Source organism: Syngnathus acus, chromosome 16 (genome assembly GCF_901709675.1).
Source record: "Syngnathus acus chromosome 16, fSynAcu1.2, whole genome shotgun sequence".
In the NCBI taxonomy this organism is placed as follows: domain Eukaryota; kingdom Metazoa; phylum Chordata; class Actinopteri; order Syngnathiformes; family Syngnathidae; genus Syngnathus; species Syngnathus acus.
Window position 1 is genome coordinate 7460066 of NC_051101.1, and position 27084 is coordinate 7487149.

Genomic DNA, 27084 nt, shown 5'->3' on the forward strand with positions numbered 1-27084 from the left:
GTATCTACCACACAACATCCACAGTTTTACAAAGAGTGGTTACGCTATACACCACTGATCATCAACTGGCGGCTAGCGGGCCAATTCTGGCCCACCGAAATGTCTTATCCAGCCCGCGACTGGATTCCATGATTATGTGATTTTGAGGATCAAAGAGAAAATATCCTGTGGCCCACACCAAAGCAATCGAAAATAGCAACATCTGAAACTATAAAGGATAACAATCCCTTCAGTTTTGTAATAAAATGGAAATATATATCTATAAACAACGTAAATAATTTTCAAAGGAACAAATACACTACAGTGGATTTCAAAGGCACTCAGTGTTTTTAGTGCAGCAATCAGCACAGCATTGTCCGTGTCTGTTTCATGTTCTGACCCTGGAATCATTGCTCATGACAACATTTCTCCATATGTTATGCTTCCCATGCTGGACCAGTTCGGATGGACCTGATGGCAAATAGATCCATGGCAGTCCTCCAAGCAGCCCTATGAGGCCGGAGAATAGCTCTGTGCAGTTTAGTCCGTGTTGTCTGGGTACGTATGTAGTCCTGCCATGCAGTCATACCAAACTTGATTGCAAGCAAATCTGTGAAAGAGCCGATGCATAAATGTAGGCACCTAGCCGTTAATTTGAAATATCATTTCATTAACATGAAATTGACAAAAGCGACAATAAAAAATGACTATGTAAATGGGGCATTATTTCAAAATTGTGGTCAAATAGAATGATTAAAAAGAACCTAAAGTTGCACAACCATTCAGCAAAGCAGATTCAGAACATTCAGGCTTTACAGTGGGTTGAATGTTATATGTACACATGGCAGAGGCATATTTATTGGCACCCGATAACAAGACACAAAGCTCCGATGTTCTTTGGACAAATGACAAAACTGGAGCTCTTCGGAAAGTCATGTTTACAGACTCAAAAATAGAGCAGACAAAGTAGTCAGTATAGAACAGTGTATCTGCTGTGAAGAGGAGGCTCATTTGTATTCTGAGACTGCTTGGCTGCAACCAGCACAGGGCGTCTTGAATTTGTGGGGAGCAAAAAAAAAAATTTCAAGAATGTCAAGCCCTTACAATTTGCTTTCTAGTATCAGAAACCTTTGTCTCAGCTGCAGGTCATGGGTACCCCAACAGGATAATAATACCCAGGACTAGCTCAGACAAAACAATAAACAGATTTGACTTAACTGAAGAGTCCTGGTATGAATACTAGCTGAAACTTGCATCTATAGCTGGCTAAAAGCAGCATCAGACATCATGAGGTGAGTTTGTGTAGATTCAGTTCTGCCTATATAAAGGAATCACTTGTAAGCTTTGAAAAAGAGTTTGGGAAGGAGAAAAAAAAAAAACACGGATATTTATTTTGCAAAGTTTAAAGGGTGTATGCAGCTGTCAAAGTCCAGTCAGTGCGGCACCAATCATATCATTATCATTGATGATAATGTAATAAATGGTCTTTGGGGGCTATTAAATTAGCAATTGAGCATAATTTTGGGGTGTCGCTGTGTTGATGTCAGTGTGCAGCAGAATATAACAGCTTGGCGTGAGCAAAGCTTGTAATGAGGACGGCTGGCGCCTGGATTAAATGAGCAGTGTTTGGAAGCACAAACAAGATTTCTTTTTCTTTTTTCTTTTTTTTTACGTTTCCTGAATAGTTGTCAGCTGCCACTTAATAGGATTGTGTTAGCCTTTGTTTTCACCAGCTATAGGCCAGTGTGCATTTTGTGTCTTGTTCTATCACTGTTGTATATGGGGGTGAATCAAACTTGCTGTTGAAAAAGGGACATTCCATGATCAATTACTTCTTTGCATATTGCTCAAAAGTGATTGACAGCCTCAAGAATGACTGCCGGTTTCATTTTACAATGATAAAATGTAAAATGGACCATTTTGACCATGGTGGTTCCTAAAGTTAAACATAAGATCATTTTTGTCTGGCCAATTTCATGCCCCCCTCCTTCATTTGCGCAGTTAATATGGCTTTTGCTTGAAGTTACCGTCTTTGCCTTATCATGATCAGACAAATGTAGCATGCCTTTTCTTGCTGCCAAATGAACACTATTGCCATGTTCACAGGCATGTAATAGTTGGCACTGAAAGCCCAAAACAAAGGCTAATGACAATGATTGTTTATCTTTATGTACTCACGTACCTTTTCAATAAAGCATCTTTTTTTTTTCTTAAGCAGCGCTACATACGTTTTTGTATGTGGAATTTATATAAGTTTTGTATCTATATTGTTTTTCTTGGAGGGAAAACAGAAATCAACTTTAGATGTTTGTCAGTTTACGGATATAGCCTTATCTTCTTAAAGCAGTGTTTTGGTATCATAGTCTTTAGTCCCTTATGGCCTCATCACCATTCTCTCTTGCCACAGCTGCAGTAGCAGCAGCAGTTTTCTCTGTAAATTGTAAGGATGTCATGCCTGGCTAGGAGGGCTATAACACATGCTGCTGCCATCTCCGTTTCGCCATTACAAGGTTGAACTATTAGACCAATTCCATTGTTGTTATCGATTTGCTTGTTTGCTCCCTGCTCGGTAGAGAAAACAGTCATACGGTGATTGTTGTTCTACCACTTTTTAATTCCATTCTTGAAAAGATGAAATAGTTCAGACAGCAGGGGTGTGAATATAGAGTGTGACTGCTGCACTGATTTCCCCCATTAAGTATTACAATATGGTATCTGCACTAGGAAAGGAAAAATATATGTTATGTTTGATTCACAAATGTTCACAAAGTGGTCTAATGTTTGGTACATTTGCCTCATACTTGAGCTGGGTTTGAATTTCAGTCCCGGTGAATGTTTGTGTTCAATGTTTCTCTTTCATAACCAAATGAATGTATTAAAGAACATTCTTTTAGTACTCTGATCTAGGCAATACTCAGCGTGTTGGATAGAGTTCAGATAATCTTGGCAGCTTCTCCTCAGGCTGGCATCCAACTTTGACCCTGACATATGTTTCTGTTCATGAACATTGCCTACTTGGCTTGTTTGTGACTCTACTTCAGAGTGATGTGTTTCCCTTTGTAATTTACCAAAAAATAAGAATAACTAAATTAAAATACAATGTTTTAAACACCTTTGATTCTTTAGTTTGTAAATACTTTTAAAAGCTCTACCCATTATGTAAAGCACATGGATTGAAAATGCCCTGCCTTGCCTTTAAGAAATTATAATAAATGTGCTTTCAGAGGTAATTTGACAAGATGGAAAATGTTCTGTATTGTTCTTAATTACTACAAAAGCGGGTTGTTACTTGGCGGCAATAGGAAAATGCAAGGCCGGGGGGGTCACGATAGTTGAGAACCACTGCGTACTGTACACAGTACTGCAGAGTATGCAGGCAAGTAAATCTCAAATAAAAGGATAAACCCTTATCAGACACTCTTCAAACATAAGCTTCATCAAAATTAATTACCACTGAAGATAAATATATAAGGTGGCTTGAGCAATAATGTATTTTTATTAAGAAAGGAAGGCTCACCTGTGCTGTCATCATAAACAACTGTGACTGTTCTCCATTTGAAGAAGTGAACCAAGTCCAGGATTGCTCTGCTCATGGATGAGAAGTCTGGATAGAGGCTGACGTAAAAGGTGTCCTTGTTGTCTGAAACCTGGTGCTTCCACTTGGTTTGGATGTGAGGCACCCCTAGAGCATTACAGATGGACTGGACAGCATTGGCTGAGGAACTGTGCGAAGGACCAAATATAGCTGCCACACCAAGCGAAAGCTGGTCACAAGCTGGCGCAATGGGAAGAAATACACTCGTGAGAATACCAAGCTACTCAAAATAAGGATGCACATTATAGAAGTACATATGGACAAACACCAAGCTGTATTAGAATAGATATGATTTAAATTCAATGCAAAATTTGGAAAAGCAAAACTGTTTTATGGTAGCTGTGTAACTCAGTGTTGATGCAGCTGAGGTGCTACTTGTGCTCGTCATGCTTGGTCTGGTCAAAACAAACTCTAATGGGATTGCTCTGGTTCATTTGTGTAAACAACATTATCAAATCCCCTGTGTGTACCAAACAAGCAGACCAAGACCGATTGAAGAGATGGTTTCCGTTTACATGCAAGTTAACTCAAACTTCATCTCTTGTAATGACTTCTGGAAAACTAATTCATTGAGTCCCTCTTTATTACTGTGGCACTCAAGACAAGCAGCTGTAAATCAACGTACCCCCTAAAACTTGTCTAATAACATTATTTCAGTCACTCATAAATAATATAATATATGGTTAATAAGAGAATTAAATTGCCCACTTGATGCACATGCAAAGCAGATAGATTATGGCTCTTTATTGACCAGCTCTGGGGACACTGAATTACTACTGCTGAGTCATTACCTGGAAACAATCAATTCAAGCTGCTTGTCTTTGAAGTACTCAGCCATGTCCCCATGGTGTGTTTTAAAATGTAACAACCTAAGCAAGTGAAGCTCATAAGGTGTCTTGGTATATATTATGTAGGTACATACGTACGTACATACAGACATGCGTACATACATACGTACATACTATACTGTACCGTATTTTCCGGACTATAAGGCGCACCTAACAACCTAAAATTTTCTCAAAAGCCGACAGTGCGCCTTATAGTCCGGTGCGCCTTAAAAATGGACCAAATTCCTCAATTTAAACTGGCCCGAAGCATTGTGTCATGAAATCAATCATGATCGGCCCGCTGAAGACTATGAATCATGAATCAAAAAGACTGGATCATTATTTTGTGATTCTAAAGTAATTTGTTGCATCTGAAGTTGAAATAAAAAAGATAAAATGGAGAATGATTTGATTTGGATTAAAAATCTGACATGATGCATTTAACGGTGCACCTTATAGTCCGGTGCACCTTATATAAGGACAAAGTTTTAAAATGGGCCATTCATTGAAGGTGCGCCTTGTAGTCCGGTGCGCCTTACAGTCCGGAAAATACGGTACATCTATAATAGAAATCCTGAAATACCTTTTCTGGAAGCCTCAAAGCTGTCATAGATGTTTATCCTTTGGATGTCATAGGTAAGAGTGGTGTTTGGCAGTAGAGTTCGATTTCTGTTGATTGTATTCAAAGCAAATTTAAAGGCGAGCTCCTCAGCACCCGATGGGCCACTCTCGACAGACTCAAATATCCCTCCTGTCAAAGACATAAGATATTTTTTAGTCAGACATCGTTGGCAGCATAGAACATTCAGGCAATGCTAAGTGTATGGAGAGTAATACATAAGTCTGATTAAGCATATGAAAATGGTACCAACTAAACAATTGCTACAAAACACTTTCAAAATCATTTTGCTGCTATATGATTGTAAAAAGGACAGATAATGTGTATTTTACTTAATGGCCTAGAAGCAGGTCTGTGCAGGCAAAGATGCACACAAACTTGATCAGTGCAGAGTTATCAGCAAACTTCACAATGGACACGCTTGGGTGCATGAGTGTGTAGTCATGTGTGTAAGGGTGTACATTTAAGGAAGTGTGTATAGTACACACGCATCGTTGTGGGGAGCCAGTGCTGAGTGTCAAGGAAAGGTTGTTGAGAACAGACTTACATGCCTGTTATTAATGTTTGAGCAGACTTTATCCAGCACACTTTATATGCAGCTGGAATCTGGGTAACACCGCTTTTAAGTCTACATGATTGAAATCCCTTGTTACTCTGTGTACTGCCTCTGGGTATTGATTGTGTTGGATGCTAATGACATTATATAGTAGGCTCAAGGGCGAGATGCCATTAGCGATTAATACATTGTGTGTTCTTTTGACCACAGGTGAAAAAGGGGTGGAGACTACTGCATAGGTTCTGCAAATTAGTGTTGATGGTTTGGGAAATTTGGGAGAACACCGCAACCACTTGTACAGATAAATCAATTCAGAATAAGCGACTTGAAAGCAACCATTACATTAAAAACACCAACATTATACTCTGTATGAAAGGTGGATTTATTGCAATCGTAGAAAATGCATTAAATATGGAGGCATAACTACTAACTTAATTAGTATATATTACGGATGATTAAATGGAGGCACAAATGCTATCAATCACCTACCAGTTAAGAACAATTCATTAATTGCTTGGGACTATCATAAGATTCATAAGGTATCACAAGAGTTCACTGTCATAAAGTGTTAATCATTACCTACCGAACTTGCTTTCAGCATTATCCATTTTTATAATCGATCACTTGAATTTAAAAAAAAAGTTGACAATATTAATAAAAAATTGAAAGATCTTTTGCCATTCTGTATTTATAATATGTGAATGTTTTTTTAATGTTCAAACATACAATGCACAGATTAAATCACACATCATGGACATGCGTGATGTGAAATACTGAGACTTTGTCCTCGAAGCTTCTCTTTAAAACAATAATCGTTTTTTTAGGGGGGCTTACAATGGAATACTACAGCCTGGTCCCAAAACAATAATGAGCCAGGTAAAATGTACTGCATTGGAGTATTCCAGTGGAATTTAACGTAGTCTTTCACTAAATCAATAGAAAAGCGAATAATAATGGGATCAGCGTAAGGCACATGGAACGGAAAAGTGTGTTTAACTCATGGACCCCCACAGCTACAGCCCTCCAGTGAATACTCCTGGCAGCCAGCAGCAGATGAATTGACAAAGATAAGGCCTGAGGAGTTGGGGGTGGTGTGCTTGGGTTTTTAGATCAATGTACTCTGACTGACCTGTGATTCAATCAATTGAGACCATAGGGAGCTGTAGAGAGCATCAGTGAGGGATTGAAGTGTTTTGTTTGGGTTAACCCTTGGCCTTGCCCTGCTGACTTGATGTCAGTCAACAGGAGCTCAGGCTTCAACAAAAACTTTTCACTGCCTTGATATCATCCATATAGAAAGTACCTGTAGAATCTGCACTGTGTTTCGTAGTGATGATTTCAACCTATTGACCTCTAAATCTCCATCTTCTTAAGGTTTGCGCTCTGCAGCTTAAATCCAACATTTAAATAAATGTACCACTGAAGCGCAACACTGTACCTCTATTTTAATTTGTATTCATGTCATGGGGTGACTCTATTTTGCATACCATAATGAGTTTGGAGGAATGAATAAGTATCAGCTAAAGTCTATGCACTGTAATAGGAAAGCTGTGCCTTTTGAATTCCTCTGCTCTCATTTTAGACGCATTGTTTGCTCACAGAGCATCTCTTCTCCTCATCAAACGAAGCTGCCCAGCCCAGTACGATTCAGTGCTGATGGTCTATGAATTTATTATAGTTATTTCTTGTTAACCCGTACCCAGAACAAACAGTATGCGTGATGTTTATAAACAATGTGCATATAGATCCACATACATATAATTTTATTTTATTTTTAAATTTTTTATATATACATATATATAAATGATAAGCGCTTGTGTGTCTCCAGAGTAAGCAAGCAGTCTGCTTTATGATGACATTTTGCAGCTGCAGCAACTGTGCCAGGCTGTACAATAACTACAAGCTCCATTTATATCACTCACCTTGAAATTGCAAACTGAACGGGCATTTGTGAGTATGAATAATTACCCTGATAGTAAATAACCATTGAAAGACTGCATCCACGATAAGGCATTCCTTGAATTTAAATGAGTCATCCATTTCCTTGCTATAACAGGGCATCCGTTTGATGCAAATAAGAGGAAGCAGGAGGTTTAAAGTTGAGAGCTTTCAACGTTCAACAGCATTTGCAGCATCAGTTTATCAAGGAAATCTTGGAACAATTTTACTTACAATTTCCACTGCATTATCTGGTGTGTTTTCATTGTTGATTGATGTTTTGTTGTTGTATTTTTTCCCTCCCCATCACCCATGAGATGTAGAGAGGAAGTATGGAGTGTCTCTTTAAGTCTGTTCAAATCTTGCACATGGCGTAATTGTTTGGAAGAGCAGTGCCATTATTTTTTCATGGTCTGTTTGTGCAGAACAGTTTGTACCTTTTCATGCAAGATCAACAGCAGAAGGCTGTATGCTTCAGGGAGCTTTGTGTAGCAGTTGATGGAGAATTAGAGGGAAAAGACTGAAGCTGCTTCTACAAAGTGAGCCACTCGAGAATTGCAGCTCGGCTGTTGTATTTATTCATCTGTCTTTCATACTACATTCTCGCTCTATTCATCCATTTCTGCTTCTATTTCATCTGACGTACCACGAGTACCGATTATTGCTACAAATATAAGTAGGTAATGAGTAATTTCCCTTTATTTCTCATTATGGGGGATCTTGGGAGCAAATCCACTCAGCACTTCCACAAATGTCAGTGCTTCTCAGCCTTGTCACAAAGGCACAGAATGTCACCCTCTTTCCTCAGTCACCGCCTCTGTGAACTACTCACATCTGGAAATGTCAATGGGCATTGCACAGCGGGATGGAACAGTTTCTTGGGTGGCAGAAGGCCAACTCACACATGCTGTACTGTAGTCTATACAGATCAATAACAGCCTAGTCCAAGATAGAAATATCCCCTTTGCTGCACCCAATGTATGATCCAGGATTCAAGTAACACACAACCCATTAGGTCATGTTGAAGACATTTTAGTTTTGTTGGAGCATTGATTACAGTTCATGAATTTTGGGTCCAGTTATTGCACTACTTTCCATGTTGAACAAGTAGGAAAACATGTTTACAACTAATAACTACATCTAGTGAGCTGATAATTGTCAAAAATGTGATAATTTGCTTCTTTTTCTTGCAACTTAAATTTTTGTACTTTATTATTTGATTTAATTTATTGGTAGTTAGATTGTTTGTATATAACAAATGAAAAGTTTATCTAACATTACAATACACTAATGGAGAAGTGAGAGCACAAACGCCAAGGAAAAATGGATTATACAAGTTTACCAACGCTTCAGTATAATTCTCGCAAATACAAAAACATACAACATGCTGAATTTTGTGATTATATCAATGTACCATACATTATCTGGGGAAGTGCTAAAAACAAAACAGTATATCAAGGGTATGTTAGGAATCATTCGCTAATTAGCTAGAAAAAAGAAAAAGTCCTACTCTGTATTTTGTTTACAAAGAGTCACTAAATGGCAGGTTACGACGCTGGAAGCGTTCAAGCTTATACCAATTAGCATTTCTGAATGTCAACATTGGTAAACAAGACAGATCATTTTTAATTTTTGATAATTCTTTTAGTTCCATTTCAACCCATGCTTAAGCCGTCTCGTGGTTGTGGAGGGCGTGTTTGTGTGTACCATCCAGATTGCCGTAACGTCATTGCAACTAACGGTGTTACGAACGTGTTCTCCTTTTTTTTATTTTTTATTAATGCATAACTTCATTCCTGATTTATAATAATCTAATAATTATTAGATTGTTGACATTGCTTTGAAACAACTGTGCTATCAACCTCCCTCCTGACACTCTCCTGCCTATTCCCTAGAGAGAAGACTGATTGATAGCCAGCCATTGTTCTCTAGTTTAAAAAAAAAAAAAAAAAAGACAAGACAACTTGGCCCTGCATTGACTTTTGAGGGCTCATTGTGATTACTGCCCCCCCCCCCTCATGAAGACGCTCAAACATGGCGAATAAAGAGTCTTGAAGTCTTTCAAACTCTTCAGTCAACCCACTGTTTTCAACATGCTTGATTTGAGGATCTCTTACTATTTGACCCGCATTTGTGCAGGGTTGAATGGAAAACAGTATTTCAATTCCCCAGGTCGTTATTCTAAGTATTTGGTGATATTACTGACTGATGCCCTGTTGCTTTTGAAGCTCTCGTAAACAACATACTCAGGGATATGCATAACCATTTTGTCCTTGTTTATTTCAATTTTTTTTTTTTTCCCAGACACATCAGCTTGCTGCTCTGATTGACCTATACCTTATCTCAGGAACAGGTTATATTCGATCTCGTTAACGTTGAGGTGGTGCCTAACTGGCAGTTTTCAGACTTTGCCAATTTTTATAGGTGTTTCTCACTGTGCTTAGCTCCACCACCTTTCTTTGGGAACCCTGTGGCTGATAACCCCATCATTGGTTGGACATCAGGTGGATGCCATTGGAGTGAGAAGGGGAGCAGGGTTGTTTGATTGCCCATCATCATGGTTTGCAGATTTATAGAACACCACAGCACAGAGTGCTTTTTTTTTTTTTTAGGTTCCTACAACGATTAATTCAAAGCTAGATTTTCCCGCTGCCATCATCCTGCAATAAACACAATATAATTGATCCCATATTGCAAAGGTCTGCAACCTTATTGAGAGTCATTTCTCTTCACTCTGCGAAAATAGTTTGCTTACAAATAAAATATTATCATGACAAAAATCTTTGCATCTTAACACACATAAAGACTCTGTTTGCGCCCTTTATCTAAAATGCGTAGCTTTGGTTTGGAACTAAGCAGAGGCCTATTGATTTTCTGACTGAGGCAAGTGTGTGATATTATCTTAAGTAATGGTTGAAAATGAGGAAAATGAAGGGTCGGGCGCACACATTCAGAGGTGATATTCTGCTGCTACAACAACATGACCTCAGCAATGTGACATAATCATGGTCCATTTAAGGGATCAGCCATGCTACTGATAAGATTAATGGTTAATTGGTTTATGAAATGAGAACATTGGAGCAAATGATCACCCTTTTACACAAACACAACCTTCTTTCGCCATCCATTATTCAGTTTAATTAAGTTATATTGTTCCTGACGGCTATGAAGCAGAGCCGTCTATAAAGTCTCACAGCGGTAATGGGATCAATAGTGAATCTTTACTACCCTGAATAAAGGCTTTGCAGGTCACAGGAGTCTTGGACTTTATAAGACCATTTTTATCCTGCTGTCCTCTCCAGTTTTCATTTGAAATGTTCCCTGCTGTAATGTGACACAGTTTTGGGCAACTGATTCTGAATGTCTATAAATTCATCCATTCGTGCAGATACCCAGTAATCCTGTGCATGTATATAGTAATAATTTACCACAAACTCTTACCTTGTAATACTTTACCAGTTATTTTACAATGCCGTAGGATGGAGAGCAATAAAGGAGCTGAATAAAATTCTGCTTTTGGATTAGCTTTCACATATTTATCATCCTGTGCTGCATTCAGTTTTTTTTCCTGTGATTTACAGACAATGTAGTTGTATGGACTAGCTAAGAATGGAGGAATAGGAAAAATTAAGCATTTGTCATTCACAGTGAAGAAAAATTATATTACTTTTGTTCTTTTTTCTAAATATACTGTTGTGAAAACAGTGAGAAAAGAAAATTGTACACAAACATAAAATATCAAAATGTTCAGAGCATTGGTTGCTGGTAACTGTATGAAATAAATCTCTTTTCAGCTGCCTCATTTACTGCTCTCAAGGTCATACTGCAAGTATATTCAAGGAAGCGAGTGCATCAATAAAAGCGATAGACATGCTTGTAAGCACAGTATAATACTTGACTCCAGATGTTCTGCCTGCTTTTATTACTCTTTGGACGTGTGTGAGCAATTTATTGATTTGAAAAGCTTTTTTCTTTTTTTTTTACACAAAAGTTTCAGCTACAAATCACATTCAGTCACTCTAGAATGCATAATACTTGTCAGTATATAATAGAATGCATTTCATTTCAAATTGCTCACAAAATGGTCCCACTGCAGAACTATTTGAGCCATTCTGCTACCAATGATTTAAATGTGTAAAATAATATAATTCTACTTGCTAAGGAAGCCTTTTCTTACATTCTATCTTACACTCAGCAATCACTTTTCTGTTTTATGAGTGAAACTGTTCTAAGCAATATTTCTTTCTTTTTTTTACATCCCCTCCTGTCTGTGCTTTTTATCTGTTCATCTGTTTACATGAACCAATGGACCTATTATTTGGAATTTGAATTTCTCATAATTATGAAGAATCAAGGGGAAATTCGGCTCACACACTGATGTGTACGTTTTTGTTGCACACCATACTAGAACCAGATCACACACATGCAGGCATGTATGGAGAGATTCAAAATGAAGGATCTGTGGTGACGATGCCTTGCTCGAGGGCACCAGCAAACAGACCAGCATCTCTCAACTGGTTGCCCTTTTTTTTTCACAATCTTGTCTGTAGCCGGAACCGCTGTCCTCTAACTCCCCAGCCCGTCTTTACAGAATGAGCTACTGCTGTAAACCTGTTATCATCACCATAGTAAGAAAAATTTCAGACTGAATCACAGTGACAAAAGTCTCCCTTAGGCTACATTAAGGCATCTTTCATGACAAGCAAATCCCAACTTCTCCTGAATGAATTAGTAGTCACTTCCGGTCCCCAAAAAACATTCCTATCCAGATCTCCTGCAGCTCAACGCTATACTCAATTTCCAACAATCCACCATGTCTCTGCTGTCACCATCCATCTTTCATCCTGTCTCTAACAGCTCTAAAATACTGCACTGCCGAACAGAGGAAAAGGGAAGCATTCAGGGGAGCAACGAGGATATTGTGTGACTGTGCATGTGTGTCAAAGTAGGAGTAAAATTGGAGGAGGGAAACGCCAAAGGCAGAAATGTTGAGATAATGGTTTCATTTGGAGTGATTGCGATGCAGTCCTTAAAGGGAAAAGTCCTCATGGATGGGCAAATGAGTTACCGCTCTCTTTTCATCTGCCTGCTACGAGATCATGTTGTCCTTAAAGCCATGAGAACATTGGACACTTTGCCTTTAACGAACCCGAACAATCAAAGCTTCGGGGAAAGAGAAGGTATCACAGACTTTATGCCTCCAGGCTTCTTTCCAACAAAGACACACTCACAGATACACAGTCAGGCTCCCAGTTGATGCACCCAACAGACAATTATGCAATTTTAATCAGCATTCAAAGGTTATCCTTTGATGTTAAGGCAAACCATTAAAAGCATCGGTTAAGTTGAAACAGTGAGAAAGATGTGACTCACTAAAAATGTGCAGCAACAGTTTATAAATATTCATAAAAGCTTTCAAAAGTGGGTGATCGCTTTTGCTTTATGCATAATGTAGCTTATTTGTTTTAAACATCACCATGCATTTGGTGCAAATGATTCCGCAGTTGGAGGTGCCTGTATTCGTGACTGCTGTTAGCTGACACATGAAAGCTGTCACGCAAGTACAAAATCTTGCTGTGAGTGTTTGTGAATGAGAATCTGTTTTTTTTTTGTCTTTTTGTGGGAGTATTTGTATTTACTGAATTAGTCATAATGAGGTTTTCTTGTCTGGAATGTTGTGGATGTTATAAAATCATGGGCATGTAATAAAAAGAAAAACTTAAATCTAACTTATGCACTAAAATGGAAAACCAAATTGGAGGAATGTGTCTCATTAAGGCTCTTGTCTAAAATTACAAGGAACTCTCATATTAAAAGTGGCAGAAAGTTTGTTCTTTACAAACCAGTCTACAGTTTTGTCATCTATTAAAATGTTTCTGACCATTTGAAATAGCTGAATTTATGGTGAAACAAAAATATTGCATTCATCATGTTTCACCTCATTCAATATTCTTTACACATTGAGCTTCATCACAAATTTTAAAAATGTTATGTGATATTTTGTCATTCCTTGGATTTCTTGTCATGCCCACTTTGCAGCAGCTGTACAATGACCAATGTGTTTGTGTTTGAACAATATAACGACGTGAACATCAAGATTTTGTGCCTCTTAAGAAATGTTGTGATTTTAAGATTTTTTTCATATGCAAAGATAATGGACCAAATTGATTAAACTGAGTAAATAAAAACTGTGGCTATACACATTTGGATCTGTTGAAGTCGCAATTATACACAAATAAGGTCTTTACATGCTGATAGCATATACAGTATAATTTATGTCGCATTCTAAGCATATATTTATCAATACCATATATGTGATATGATAATTCACTCAAATTCTTTGAATGTTTGTTTGCCACACCCTAAAATGTTATTCAATCCCCTTGTTGAACTGGCTTGTAGACACTAAATGCAATTCTGCCGCAAGATTGAATGTGGCCCAGACCAGGTCCTTCAGATCCGCCCACATAAGCCACCAACAACTCCACCTGCTGAAGTCCAAAACAATCCCCCACACACTCCACACAATCACCATTGCTTTCCATTACTCCTACGCAGACCCACCACTCTGCAGCCGCCTCCGCTTGCATTCACACACTTGTCTACACGCAACGCGGTGTGTGCAGACACACGTTTCCCCCGCTAGGCAAATTAACACTTGTGCACCTACTCTTTCCAAACAGATCATGTGCAAAATGGCATAAACACATTGGGGAAGCATTGTGATGATGGAAGTAGAACTATGGAGGGGGTAATTCTCACTTTCTCCGTGAGACATTGCTGCTTCAGATGCCTGAATGTGAAAAGAATGTGGTGAGAGTATCCACGGGTAGTGTAATCAGGCCAGTGAAGCCTATAGGCACACAATGCCGTAGCTTCTTGGAGCCGCAGGTACATGCAAGGGAGTTTACTGAGAGAGAGCAGGAGCAGTTTGACAATGAAGAGATGGGGCCACTGGCTGAATAGTGAGTGAACACAAAGAAAGCACCACAAGCCATCTGACATTTTCCTCCATAATCCACTCGCTGACAGCGCTTTCAATACCACAGTGGCCTTTAATCCCCTTCGCCCTTAACACTGACCAATATCGGTGTGCAGATCGATCCAAATATCACTAATATCAATACCAATGATATTGATTGATATCAGTGTCATTAGATTACCGTGTTTTCCGGACTATAAGGCGCACCTAAAAACCTAAAATTTTCTCAATAGCTGACAGTGCGCCTTATAGTCCGATGCGCCTTATATATGGACCAAATTCCTAAATTTAAACTGGACCGAAGCATTGTGTCATGAAATCAATCATAAGTGGCCCGCTGAAGACTATGAATCATGAATCAAAAAGACTATAGATCATTATTTTGTGATTATAAAGTAATTTGTTGCGTCTGAAGTTGAAATAAAAAAGCTAAAATGGAGAATGATTTGATTTGGATTAAAAATCTGACATGATGCATTAATGGTGCGCCTTATAGCCTTATATAGGGACAACGTTTTCAAATGGGCCATTCATTGAAGGTGCGCCTTATAGTCCAGAAAATACGGTAGTATTTGAGTTATTGTACCTCACTTGTATGCACTTGAGCAGATTTTTCGAATAGAGAACTGACTGTTTGTCGCTACTCATTACCAGCAACTTAAGTGCCACACTGGGTGGTCAGAGAACAGAGCAAACACATTTTTGCTCCACCTCCCCCTTATCTTTTGATGTTATGCCACCCGTCATGTGACTCAGCTGTGCCAGGTCAACAAGCCAACATACACACACAACAAGCAACACCAAAAAAAGGAACTCAAATTTTACCGGACATTCATACACTTTAGGGACCAGATCCTCAAATAGAAATTAAATAAAAAAATATTTGGGCATAACATTAATATTTGATGTTCATTGTTTATACAAACATATTTTCTCTTTGATAATATAATACATAATTATGCAATACAGTCACAGGCCGTCAGTTTTCATCACGATAAGTTGTGATACAATCAGTGGTTTGGTCTGAAAAGCATCATGAAACGGTGTGAAACAGGAAAAGCGAGGGTTCAGACCAGTATATCGAGGTGAAGCTGCGTTATTCTGAAAGCCTAATGTTACATTCACACAAAGCTGTCATTATGATTTTTTTTCCATTATCCGTCCAGATATTGCCAAAAGCACTGAGTTACCTGACCTGAATTAGCCTGACTAGACTTGCATTCAGCGGCAAATGAAAAAGCCAGTAAAGGTGTCACATAAAAATGCTTTACCCAAAAACACAATGTTTGAAAAACTGCTTTTTGTGATTTTCTTTTCACATACTATTGTGATGTTGACTATAAACATTACAAAAGGGCCGTTTGGCATTCGCAAATTCACATATTTGTGGATATTTTGGGGGTGAAACTTGTCCTCTGTTATTCACAGAAACACTTTCTCACCTAGTTGTTATTTTTTGTAACGAGGCAAAAAAGTCCGATTTTTTGTCATGACAAAATACTGTCAATATGTTTGTATAACATTTACTGTATTGTACTCCTTATGAGTGTATGTATGCCTATTTCCCCTGGATGAAGAGATTCAACGTCAATGCTTTACTTTGGTGATAAGACTCATGTCATTCAGTGACATTTTAGTATGTCTTGGAGTAATTCTGCAAAAAGTGCAGTCATTCTGCTGATTGCGCCCTTACAATAGACGTGAGTGGCATGTACCCAACTGAGAAAATAAATTGTGATTGCTGACTGTAAACGCCCCAAGATAATATAAATTTTTTGACCACTCAATCAAATATTCGAGATAGAAGGCTGCTTTGTGTGTAGGCGGACGTTTTGCCCATACACAGTAGGTCATCTAATCGCAAATGTAACTACAGCCATGATAGATTTGTTATTGACTGTTAGTGGTAGTGGACAGATAAGAGAGGCAACCTCGCCAATGGCGAAAGACCGGTCAGTGTCAATGCTTTCTTTTTTCCCCTTCTCCCCCCACCCTTTTTTTCTTCTTCGTGATATCCACAGAATCACACCAGAGGATGAGGTGCTTCAAAGCGGCCATGCCAGCGGCAAAAGCCCGATCAGGCACTCGCTCTCAATGCTTTTATTTTTCTTCCTCCTCCTTCTCACTCTTTCCCTTGTCTTTTTATTGTGGCATTGGCAGAATCACACCTGAGTCAAAGAAAGAAAAACTGTTTGTTTCAGCCAGTACTAGATACGGCATTCAAACATGAAGAATAATTAGAATGGTACCATCTTATCTCAATTAAAGCCAGGGTCATAAGTCTTATCATTTTTCCATAGTCAGTTGTGGTCATGATAGCACATGAAGCCCTGAAACAACATGACACACAAAACACATTTCACTGCTACACAACTGTAAATTCGCAATTTGTATCTCATACATACATACACACACACGCACACACTCATCACCCTTGAACACAACACACACGCACACTCATTACCCTTGAACACACACACACACACACTCATCACCTTTGACCAAATCTCAGCCACCAAAATTTCTTATTTTCATTTAACATTTGAATCATCGGAATTGAATTATCTTTATGGCAAGCCCCATTTGTGCTTCGTTTTCTGACCTCGTCAAACGTAGACAGAAACAGAGCAAGATACAATTCCTTTTTGTCAATGACAAAAACCTCCTAGTGGAGCAGTTAAAGGCATACAGTATGTAGGACAGAGGAAAGATTATAAATAGCCGAGTTAAAAATATTCAACAAAGGAGTTTATGACACTGCTCAGACGAGACAGCTTCACTTCTTAGAGTTTAACAGTCCTGTCACTTGATAGAGAGAACGTTTTACTTTCTGACAGATAAAAGACAAGCAGCATGTGGTGAAAGAGGAGATCGAAGACGGTTAAGAATGTAATCTCAGAAAGTAATGTCATGAGGAACATAAGTTACCTTTAGGTTTGGGAACTGTGCTACATTTGACCATAGACATGGCCAAATTGTAAAATGTGATAACGGAAAATAGATTTCATGCACGGTACGGTGTTACTTTTTTACAATGCATTTTAAATGGCTTCTTAAAATACAGAGACCCAGCTTCGACTCCCTAACCGACAATTAAATAAACTGATATAATAAATAATCATAAGAATAAAATAGCAATACAGGTTCATAATTGATTACATAGCATTTTGCTCATAAATGTTGAGACAGTGCAAGTCATTTTCTCATCTACTTGTGCATAACATCAATTAAAATAGCAAATCGTGTAGGTAATGGTGGGTTAAGGTACAATTTAAATGGTTGAGGTGAGAGTGAGTAGGAAGTCCAGAAAAGGTGTGTTTTGAGTCTGAATATGGAGAGGGTTAATGACTCTATTACGGATGTTAGGAAGTAATGAGTTCCAAAGATGGGCCAAAGCAGCTAAAGGCTCAGCCCCCTGTGGTAGACAGCGGCTAATGAGGTGGAGTAAGCACGAGGATCTGAGACATCCAGGAGAAGATATGGCAGGGTGAGGCTACCGATGGCCTTGAAACTGAAGATGACTATTTCTTATTGGATACACTTTTAGACACGGAGCCAGTGACGTTGCTGCAGGGCGACTACCCCCTTAGTTTTTAAATAACAAAAGTCCTGGTATCAATCCCCAACCACATATCCGAATGGTTGAGAGTTGAGACAACCCGCATAGTGGGCAGTAAAGATGTCGGCGTGGCCAGATAGCAACACTGTTGGAAGTTCCAATGTACAGTGAACTCTCCCCCCACTTTACATAATTATCCATTCACAAATTCACTCGTGTTGTTTTCCTTTCAAACGGATCCCTACCCGTATCACTAGTTTTAAAAAGGTCAAATGAAGTTCACCTGAAAAGGTTGTGGCTATATTTTAGGTGCATGCTAAAACCAAATCCTCCTTAATTAGCAGCAATATATCTTTACTGAAATAGGGCACGAGAGATGGGGGAACCAGCTACTTATTTTTATAATTTATTATTATTATTATTATTACAAAAGCATCCAACTCTCAAGTAATGGCAGCAACAAACAAGTGAAGTTTAATTGTACAAATAATCAGAAAAATACCTCCTTTTATGGCTGTCATTGTTACATTCTCTAAGGGGAATGATTGTGACGGAGAAACAGTTGTTATGGCTTTCATGGTCCCCATTGCCACACATCTGTCTCATTACGGTGATGAACTTTAACATGAGTGCGTGTTTTCTCCTCATCAGTAAGAATATGCCTCCCCTAATTCATGGTATTATACTGACAATGGCTCCTGTGGGCCAGCCACCAGTCAGCCATAATTCTGTCTTTTAATTGGAAGCTGATTAATACAGCCAATGAGGACAACTGTATGTCCTCATTTCTCAGCACAGTTTCTTTTTAGCCAACCTCAATTTAAGTATGAGAATAGTGGTTGTGTTATAAAATGATAAAAACACAGTTAAAACATCCAAGTGTTGCATTGCAGCTTATACAGTAGCTTGTGTAAAACACAAACAGCAAATGTGTTCATGTTTGGCAAAGTACAAACCCTCTCCACTCTGTACATATGCATTTACTCTGGAAAGCTAAACACAACCACACTGACCTGAGTAAGTGCCGCAAAACGACCACTTATTAACTAGTGAATTCATGACTCGGTGGTCAGCTGGCCTCTGTGTAGGTGGTGGTTGGAACAGACGACTTAATCGAATGATGAATTGGATGGTTATAAAAGGTGTATGTAAATGTTACTAATAGCTGATATATTATAAATATTCATTCCAACCCATTGGGCAAAAGCATGACATTTAATACTGGAGCAACTGTAAAATATCAAAATACACAGAAGCATGGCCAAAAGATGCTGTGGGAAATCGTAGTTCAAATCTATTTCATATTAAATCTATAGCAGTCATGTTTGAAAGGCAGACCGACAGAGCATAAGAGTGTTTGCGCTCATTTCTTATGTCGACAGCAAGTTTAATTAGATACGCCAATACTGCCGGGTCAAAGAAGAGACCATTTTGTGGTCATTACTGTCCTAAAAAATATTTTCACATTCTTTCATCTCATAAACTACCTTTACTCCACAATAGCTTGGATGCTCCATTCAGATATAAACTGACCTCTTGCCTTAGAAGAATTATTGTTGGAGGTCTCTTCTTCTTCTTCTGTTATTAACTGCAAGTGATGCTCAATACAATGCAGGCAATTTTGAGGAAAATGATTATTACATTTTCAATAAGAAATGCTTATCTCCAAGCTAAACAATTCAATTCTTCTCGTGGCGTGTGCATTATTGCGAAAGCAATGAATACATTTTCAGTGAACAGCTTGAGAAGCAAACCCAGTTTCATTTTTTTTTTGTGTGTTACCGAGAAGAAAATGGAAATCAATTTCAGAGGATCAGTGTTGCGCAACTTTTAGTGCTTTCAGTCCTCCCAAGGACAACCAGAGCAGACGATGACACACCCCATAAAAGGTTATCTAGTTAATCTTTCACTGAAAAAATAAATAAGTATTTATAAAATGTAAGTCCTATAACATTGCCTAATGTGTAAATCGACAAAACTATTCCTGGAACTTCAGAATTTTGTGCGAATTGCCACATAATATAGTGTCGATATAAGTGAATACATCATCCTCCTACTTTATTTCAAACACAATTTTGTCTCTTTTTTTTTTCTTCTGATCCGTAAATTGTTTTTTTAAAGTTATTCTATCGTAGACCCACCCTACTAATTAAAAGGAAAGCGTCAAGGAAGGTGGGGGAGCAAAAGAAGTTTAGAAATAAATAGGTCTGCCAATTTTAGAGGACTGTTTGCTAAAGAGGCACTTTTAACTCGTGACGAAGAGCTCTGTTTGGCTGTGGGGTATTTTCCAGCTTCCTCCTTACTGCTAGGGTGAGAAAAGTTAGCAGGTAGCAGATGGCAGCCTGATCGCAGCTCTCAGATGATTCTTCATTACCTATGAGCATGCATACGGAGATGTCCTGCAGCAAGTACTATGCTAATAAGACTTCCTGCTGAATCCAAAGCCTCCGGCTGAGACATATGGAAACACAGACCCCTCTCATCACTATGCCAATATGGAGGGCTTTGTACCGCGAGGGAGATGATATGGTCTCCCATTTTGTCATTACGTTCACATACTCACTGATCCTAACTGTAATGATGTCTTTGTGTTTTTGTTTTAAATTTTTAAAATAGCTTTTACAAACAGCACCTCATCATGACAACTTGAAAGATGTTTGAATTGGATGTCTGCTAAATGAAGAAATCACAAGAAATATTTGCAATCTTGGTCACAAAACTCAAAATTCAGATCTGGTCCCTCAGAATGTACTTTATCGAGATGTTTCTTCAGCTTGACAAGTTTCCGCCTATGATGAATTCAGTTTATTGGACATGATTTGGCTCCAGAAGCTAGCTTGTTAACCTGCGTGCTGATGAAAAGCACAGTGGTTAAACTGTGTCTGGGTTTATACTTTTGGGACCTGGATTTGGAATCCACTCTTTACACAAATGCATGGAGCAGCCTGTCTGGAGTTTTCCCAAAGGCACATGAAGGATTCACAGGCTATGATGGAGCAAATTATTTTGTAAGATCATTCGATTTTTCCGGTTTTAAATTGTAAAAAGAAAAAGGCAGTAAATGATTAGCCTGTGTTTCAGCTTTGCCTATTTTCTTCCCCTTTATCTTGATCTTTTCCTTCTCAGTATCTCGTCTCTTTCGCCCTATGTGGATAAGACACACCATTTTTTTTTTTTTTAAGAAAGCCGTTATCTCCCTATTCCCACAGCAGTTAAAAGGCAAAGAAAGAGATGACAAAATGGTACCACCCACGCCCACTCGTACACCCACTCCTCCATTCCTTTTTTCTACTGTAAGTGTGCAGACATTATCTCTGTAAGAAGATGTGAAATGTTATTTTTTGCTGTGAAGTGCTTAAGGTTTCCTGGTATCTAAGTAAGAGGGAAAGGGCCTGGCAATAATTAGACAGAAAGAGGAAAGGCATTTTAACTGAACATGTGATGGTTATTACAGACGAGGTGAGTGACAGAGAGATTATAGAGAGAATACACTGGCATAGAAATGGCAGCTGTTTGGCCCCAGTGAGGATAAATTCTCTACGGGCTCAAAATAAAACCATTAGCAACAGGGCATCTTGGCGCATAGCACAGAATTTGAGTTCATTCTCAAGATAAGTGTCAAATATGAAATAAAAGCCTGGCATTTACTCTGAGACATGAGCAGATTCTAAATTTGACGCTTCGGCTCTTCATCAGGTGTAATTTACTCCATTTTGAAATTGCTATTTAAATTTTCTGTACTATTTCTGTATTGACTCTTGAACGTCCTTTGTTCACACGTTCATAGATAGAATGCTCTTTTTTTTTAATGTGTTTTATGTTGTTTTTGTGATGCCATCAAAAAACGGCTCCAGTGACAGCAGAGAAGAGACATATATAAAAGTGTTGAATACACAAAACATTTTATATTGTCAGTCTGAACACTCTAAAAATACAAGTTGAGTACTAGAACAGTTTTGCCGCTCAGGCATTTGCATGTGAGCACTTGCGTTGGACAAAATCATGTTCAGATTGCCCAATAAATCTATCATTCAATAAAACTACTTCATTTGAAACATCAAAAGGAGCCTTTATTATTATAAATTATATCATAATTTAATGTGAGCTGAATGAGGGACATCTGAGACATGACATTTTATCATTCATCAGAACTGAGTGTTGTACTAATAATGCAGCTGTATTAATAGTTTTAATTTGTTTTTACTTTGTATGAAAGTGAAAAGTGTCTTCCACCCTCCATACTCAAGCTTTGGCAGTTTCGCTGGGCTTCATACTACTCTGGAGCAAAATCAAATGCTCCAGGAGCTCCTTTCTGACCACCTCCATCAACCTTAATAATAGCAGTGCAGAGCACAACAAATCACTGGTCGCCCGTCACCATCAACCTCAATCAACCAACGCCTGTCATGCAAAGACTCAATACTTGTTTCTAATCTGCCCCAACAAAAGACTGTTTTTCTTTTTACATAGAACATTTATTTTTACTCACACAGACTGGAACCTATCATACAAATGATGTTAAATGTTCCCAGTGAGTGATAATCTGGTGAAAAAAGCACATTTTTAATTAAATGAAAGTATTGGAACTATAGATTGGGACATCTTCACTCCTGCCCTTTGGAGGAACTTGTGGCCGATAATAGTCGTTTTCGGTTCCTTCTCACTGAGGAATCACCTGGCTCTCTGATCACAGTGTTTGTGTCCCTATGGGCTATGCAGACATTAATCCCGCCTGCTGTTTGGTAGATTGTTCCTTTTGCAGTACAGCATGTGGTTGTCTCACACTTTCCAATATAAAACACGTGCCAACACTTGTGTTGCCCAGGAATGAGAGCCCAATGCGCACCAAACGGTGTCCTGAAGGCTGCTTTGAGACTGTAGCCATAGCAACACGAGTTACATGTTAAAGCAGTTGTTGGCCTTGATAACTTTTCCTTGACGTGATGTAGTGACTTTGATGTCAAATAGGAGATAAAATTGTACTTGCAAACTTAAAATTAATCATTCACAGTGGAATTTTCAGTCATGTCCCGAATTAATTATGCTCCCATGTGTTTTGACCTGTGCCGAACTACACTTTCTGATTTATTAGTCGACATAGATGCAAGGGCAGAGGTCTGTGCACTCAATCAAGTCAATTTTATTTATATAGCGCCAATTTGCAAAAGACATTTAGCTCTAATTTTGTGCCCATGCAAATCGAGCGCAGTGAGTTGGGAATTTTGCAAATGTTTGCAAGACAGTGCATAAAAAAAATATAGTGTGTGGGTGGTTGCATGCGTGTGTGTGCGTGCGTAATAGAGAGAACACTTACAAAATATGGAATGATTTCAAAGTCTTACTGTAGAATCAACTGTGTCTATATATTGTGCAGACCAAAGGGTACAATGGAGGCTTGGAAAAAAACCGACCTTTAATTACACTGCCAGTTTCAATCCTTGTCCAGCTTTTTCAATTAGGGTAATAGTAACCCTCACAGGGAAATGGTCCATTTGCGAGTTAAATGAGACCTTTTGCATTTATTTTTCTGTTGAACAACAATATCCCTGAATTGATCACTATTATTGCTCATGCAAAGAAAAAATCTCAAACTTAAGTAAATTAACAGTAACGGTGATTCTCAAATTGAAAAGAAAAATAACAATAATAATCTTAGTGTTGCAGTGATTGTCCCAATGATGTTGCTGTTTGACATAGTTCCATAGATTCAATAGGTAGTTTCGGGCTCAGGTTCAGGTTGCCATACAAAGATTTGTCTCATGCTGTTATTAAGCCAGAGTTTTGTTAAAAAAAAAAAAAATACAACCTTAAAACCACTATTAGCAGACATACTACATACAGCGGAGGTAGTCCAAACCTTTGCCTCTATTCAGAAAAGTTATTCCATTTCTCAACTTTGACTATTAAACAATCAAAGTCAAAAGTCAAAGTCAAAGTCTGCTTTATTGTCAACCTCTTCACATGCCAAGACACACAAAGAAATCGAAATTACGTTTCCACTATCCCACGGTGACAAGACATAGTACAGGACATACATACAAGCAAACAACACAAAGTAAAAACAAGAAGGCACAAACAATGAATAATAAGAGTGATGAATAAATAATAAATAAACAAATAACACAATAAATAAATAAGAGCAGCAATGCAAACCTGGGTTAATATGGATTTGGTACAAACGGTATCTTTTCTGAGATGATGATGCATTTGTAACACTCCCAACATCAATAATGGTGGATCACCATGAGAGATTCTTTACCTTGGCAGTGATCTGAGCTTTCGTTTAACCTTGTGTTCAGTCACAAGTGTCTCCTTCCTCTCTTACTTCCTATTCCTGCCATGATTATGTCAACAAGCTAGTTAGTGAGTGGTAGTGTTGAGTAAGTGCCGTGTGGTCGGTGTGTGTTTGACAAGAGACAAGTGTGATGTCTCTATTTTTTCTACCGTTTAATGTCATGTTTTATCAGTGAAAGCATCCTTTATTTATTTGTTCCCTCCTCACTAACGTGTCTTCATATTTTTTCAGCAAATGTTTCCCAACTGACCCGCGTGCCATCTTCCCACCCTGTCTCTCGCACATGCTAGAATGCACACACTTTCTTTTTCTTGTTCTCCCCTCTCACCATTTTCCCCTTCTTTCACTGCTTTGCTGTCTAAAAGCAATGAGACCTGACTGAGACGTCCTGGGAAATCAAAACGACTCCCCTTGCTGTACCAATTTCACCCTGCATGAAAACACAGCAGCAAACACACACATTACAAAAAGCCTACCGGCAGCAAGAGATACAGTTCACTGCTAGGGTGTTGAAGATGTCCAGATTTCCCCTCTGAATTACAACGCGTAGTTTGAGGAACAAATATCAGAAAAATCACACACACAAAGTTCCAGAGAATAAAGACAACAGATAGAAAGTGCACGAACAAACATGCCTTTAGTCACAAACTAAAAAAGATCACCCACAGCCAGATGTCCTGTTGGTTATAAGGCGGTAGCAACTTCAAAAAGTGCCTCTATTTTCTCCAGACAGCAGTGTGTTCCTACGTGACAGCAATTCAAAATGATGTGCAAACATTTAATCCTGCCAAATAATAATAATAATAATAATAACATTCAATTTGAAGTCTCAATGTAGGATTTTTTTTTACTAACATGCCAGCAACCAAATTTGATTCAAACGGAACCAGATTTGGTTTTCATGTCATGTTGGAAGCACAAGTTACTGTATAAGTCGTATGCACGTTTACAATTAATAGGGACAAATCTCTTGCTCTGATAATGCAGCGGTCTCACTTGGAATCTGGAACGATTATATTTTATTTACTTAAGATACGCAAGTCACTCATGTTTAAATTATGCTGTCACCATTCCTGATTTCTGTGCTTGCATCTGTCTGATTTAAGTGCTTGCTGAGCCTGCAGATATTTTCTTATCTTAAAATGTTGGGCATTATTCAAATTCCTAAGAACTCCGTTTTTTACGGTGTATCACAAGTAGCCACAAGATGGCGCAAATCCCCCGCAAACTCTTCAAATTTCCATCTACAAGCCATGTATTTATACCTATTTCTCTGACAATCAGATGCTATCCCAGTCACTGACTTCCTTGTTCAATTCAGAGGAGACCAGACAAAAAACATACACACAAACACTGTTAAGAGGCAGTATAGTGTGACTGACACTTCAGTCTAAATAGAAGATAATGAAAGAACCTCCCTGGCATTATTGACATTTAATCTATGCCTCTGGGGGGAAGGAAGCCATCATCTTCCATCCATAAACCAATCTTAATGGCTTAAAAGTTTAATATGGCATTTCTTGGAATTGGATTTATGACTTGCAAAGGAAAACGGTGATGCTTTTTTTTCTCTCTGTGCCAAAGTATTTTGCCATTGATTCCTTTTTGAGAATTATTATTCTTTCTTCTGTGATATGGGTGAGAGGGAACCTTCCCCTCAGCAAGATCATTTGGATTCATAACACCTTCCAAATGAGTTATTGACTAGTCGAGGCTTCACTGCCATTTTCAATCAGAAGCTTATACACACAATACTGCTCTGGTGTTTGAACACATTTTCCTGACAGTGGAAACATGAGCAGAGGTATTTGGAGAAGGGAAGGGTAATTCCGTTTCTACAAATTTCTATGGTATATTATACACTTTCTATATTTATTGTAATATATAATATACTCGTCAGCAACAAGATTTGGCTCATATTACTGTTGCACTGATCCAGGTATCACACACTTTTGTCCTCCCTTTGTTCAGGTTACAACTACACCAGAATAGTAGTGTCACCTCAACCTTAAAGCTCAAATCACATATGCTGAATTTAGACTACCCGACAGAAGGCAGACACTTGGCAAGATGAGGGCGGATGTAAACAAAACGTTTTTGAATATTAATCTTGAGCTTGAAAGGAATGTGGGAGATGGAGAGCCATCCATTTGAAAAATACTTAATACCCACTACAAATGGATGCTTATGGTGACTGAAAGATTTTTGGACTTAATGAGCCACTGTGTGATGAATCTCCAGATCTGGTGTTTTGGAAAATATGTTTCTCAACACATACCGCTCCATAATCAACGAGAATCACAATAGCATGAGGCAAACAGTGATGCATTGAGAACCGTTGAAATGGCAAAGGTTTTTATCGCCAGCCTTTTTTAAGAAGCCAGAGGACAAATTAAACATTCTAAAGAATAATTTTCTGGAGAATATAATCAAATCGGGAAAGCAATTATCAGATTCTTACTTTCTAGTATATGTGAGGAAGCCGAGCAATATTGGCCGTCAATTTTATGATGTATAAGCACTGTGTTTTACTTCTGTTTAAGTAAGATCAGCTTCAGCCCTTGCTAGAAAATCACCATAAAAGTCAAGAACAAGTGAAGGAGAAGTGCTACCGTAGAATGTGTATTCTGCTGCCAAGGGTGTAGGAGAGTCACTGATGCATCAGACGCTGGAGTAATCAACCCTCCATGAAGTACAGTGACTTTTATCATTCATGCTTAAAACCAACCCTCAC

The 27084-nt window shown here is 38.4% G+C and overlaps 1 protein-coding gene across 2 annotated transcripts in view; it reads right to left on the minus strand.

The window, feature by feature from the left end:
- The window catches only part of grik2 (glutamate receptor, ionotropic, kainate 2), a 91521-nt gene that overhangs the window by 56917 nt on the left and 7520 nt on the right, over positions 1–27084 (minus strand). For both annotated transcript variants that reach the window (XM_037273476.1, XM_037273475.1), the window contains exons 3-4: positions 4985–5152; positions 3497–3754 (exon numbers count right to left, since the gene is read on the minus strand). In XM_037273476.1, the coding sequence (XP_037129371.1) occupies positions 3497–3754; positions 4985–5152 (426 nt within the window). The remainder of the gene's footprint in view (positions 1–3496; positions 3755–4984; positions 5153–27084) is intronic.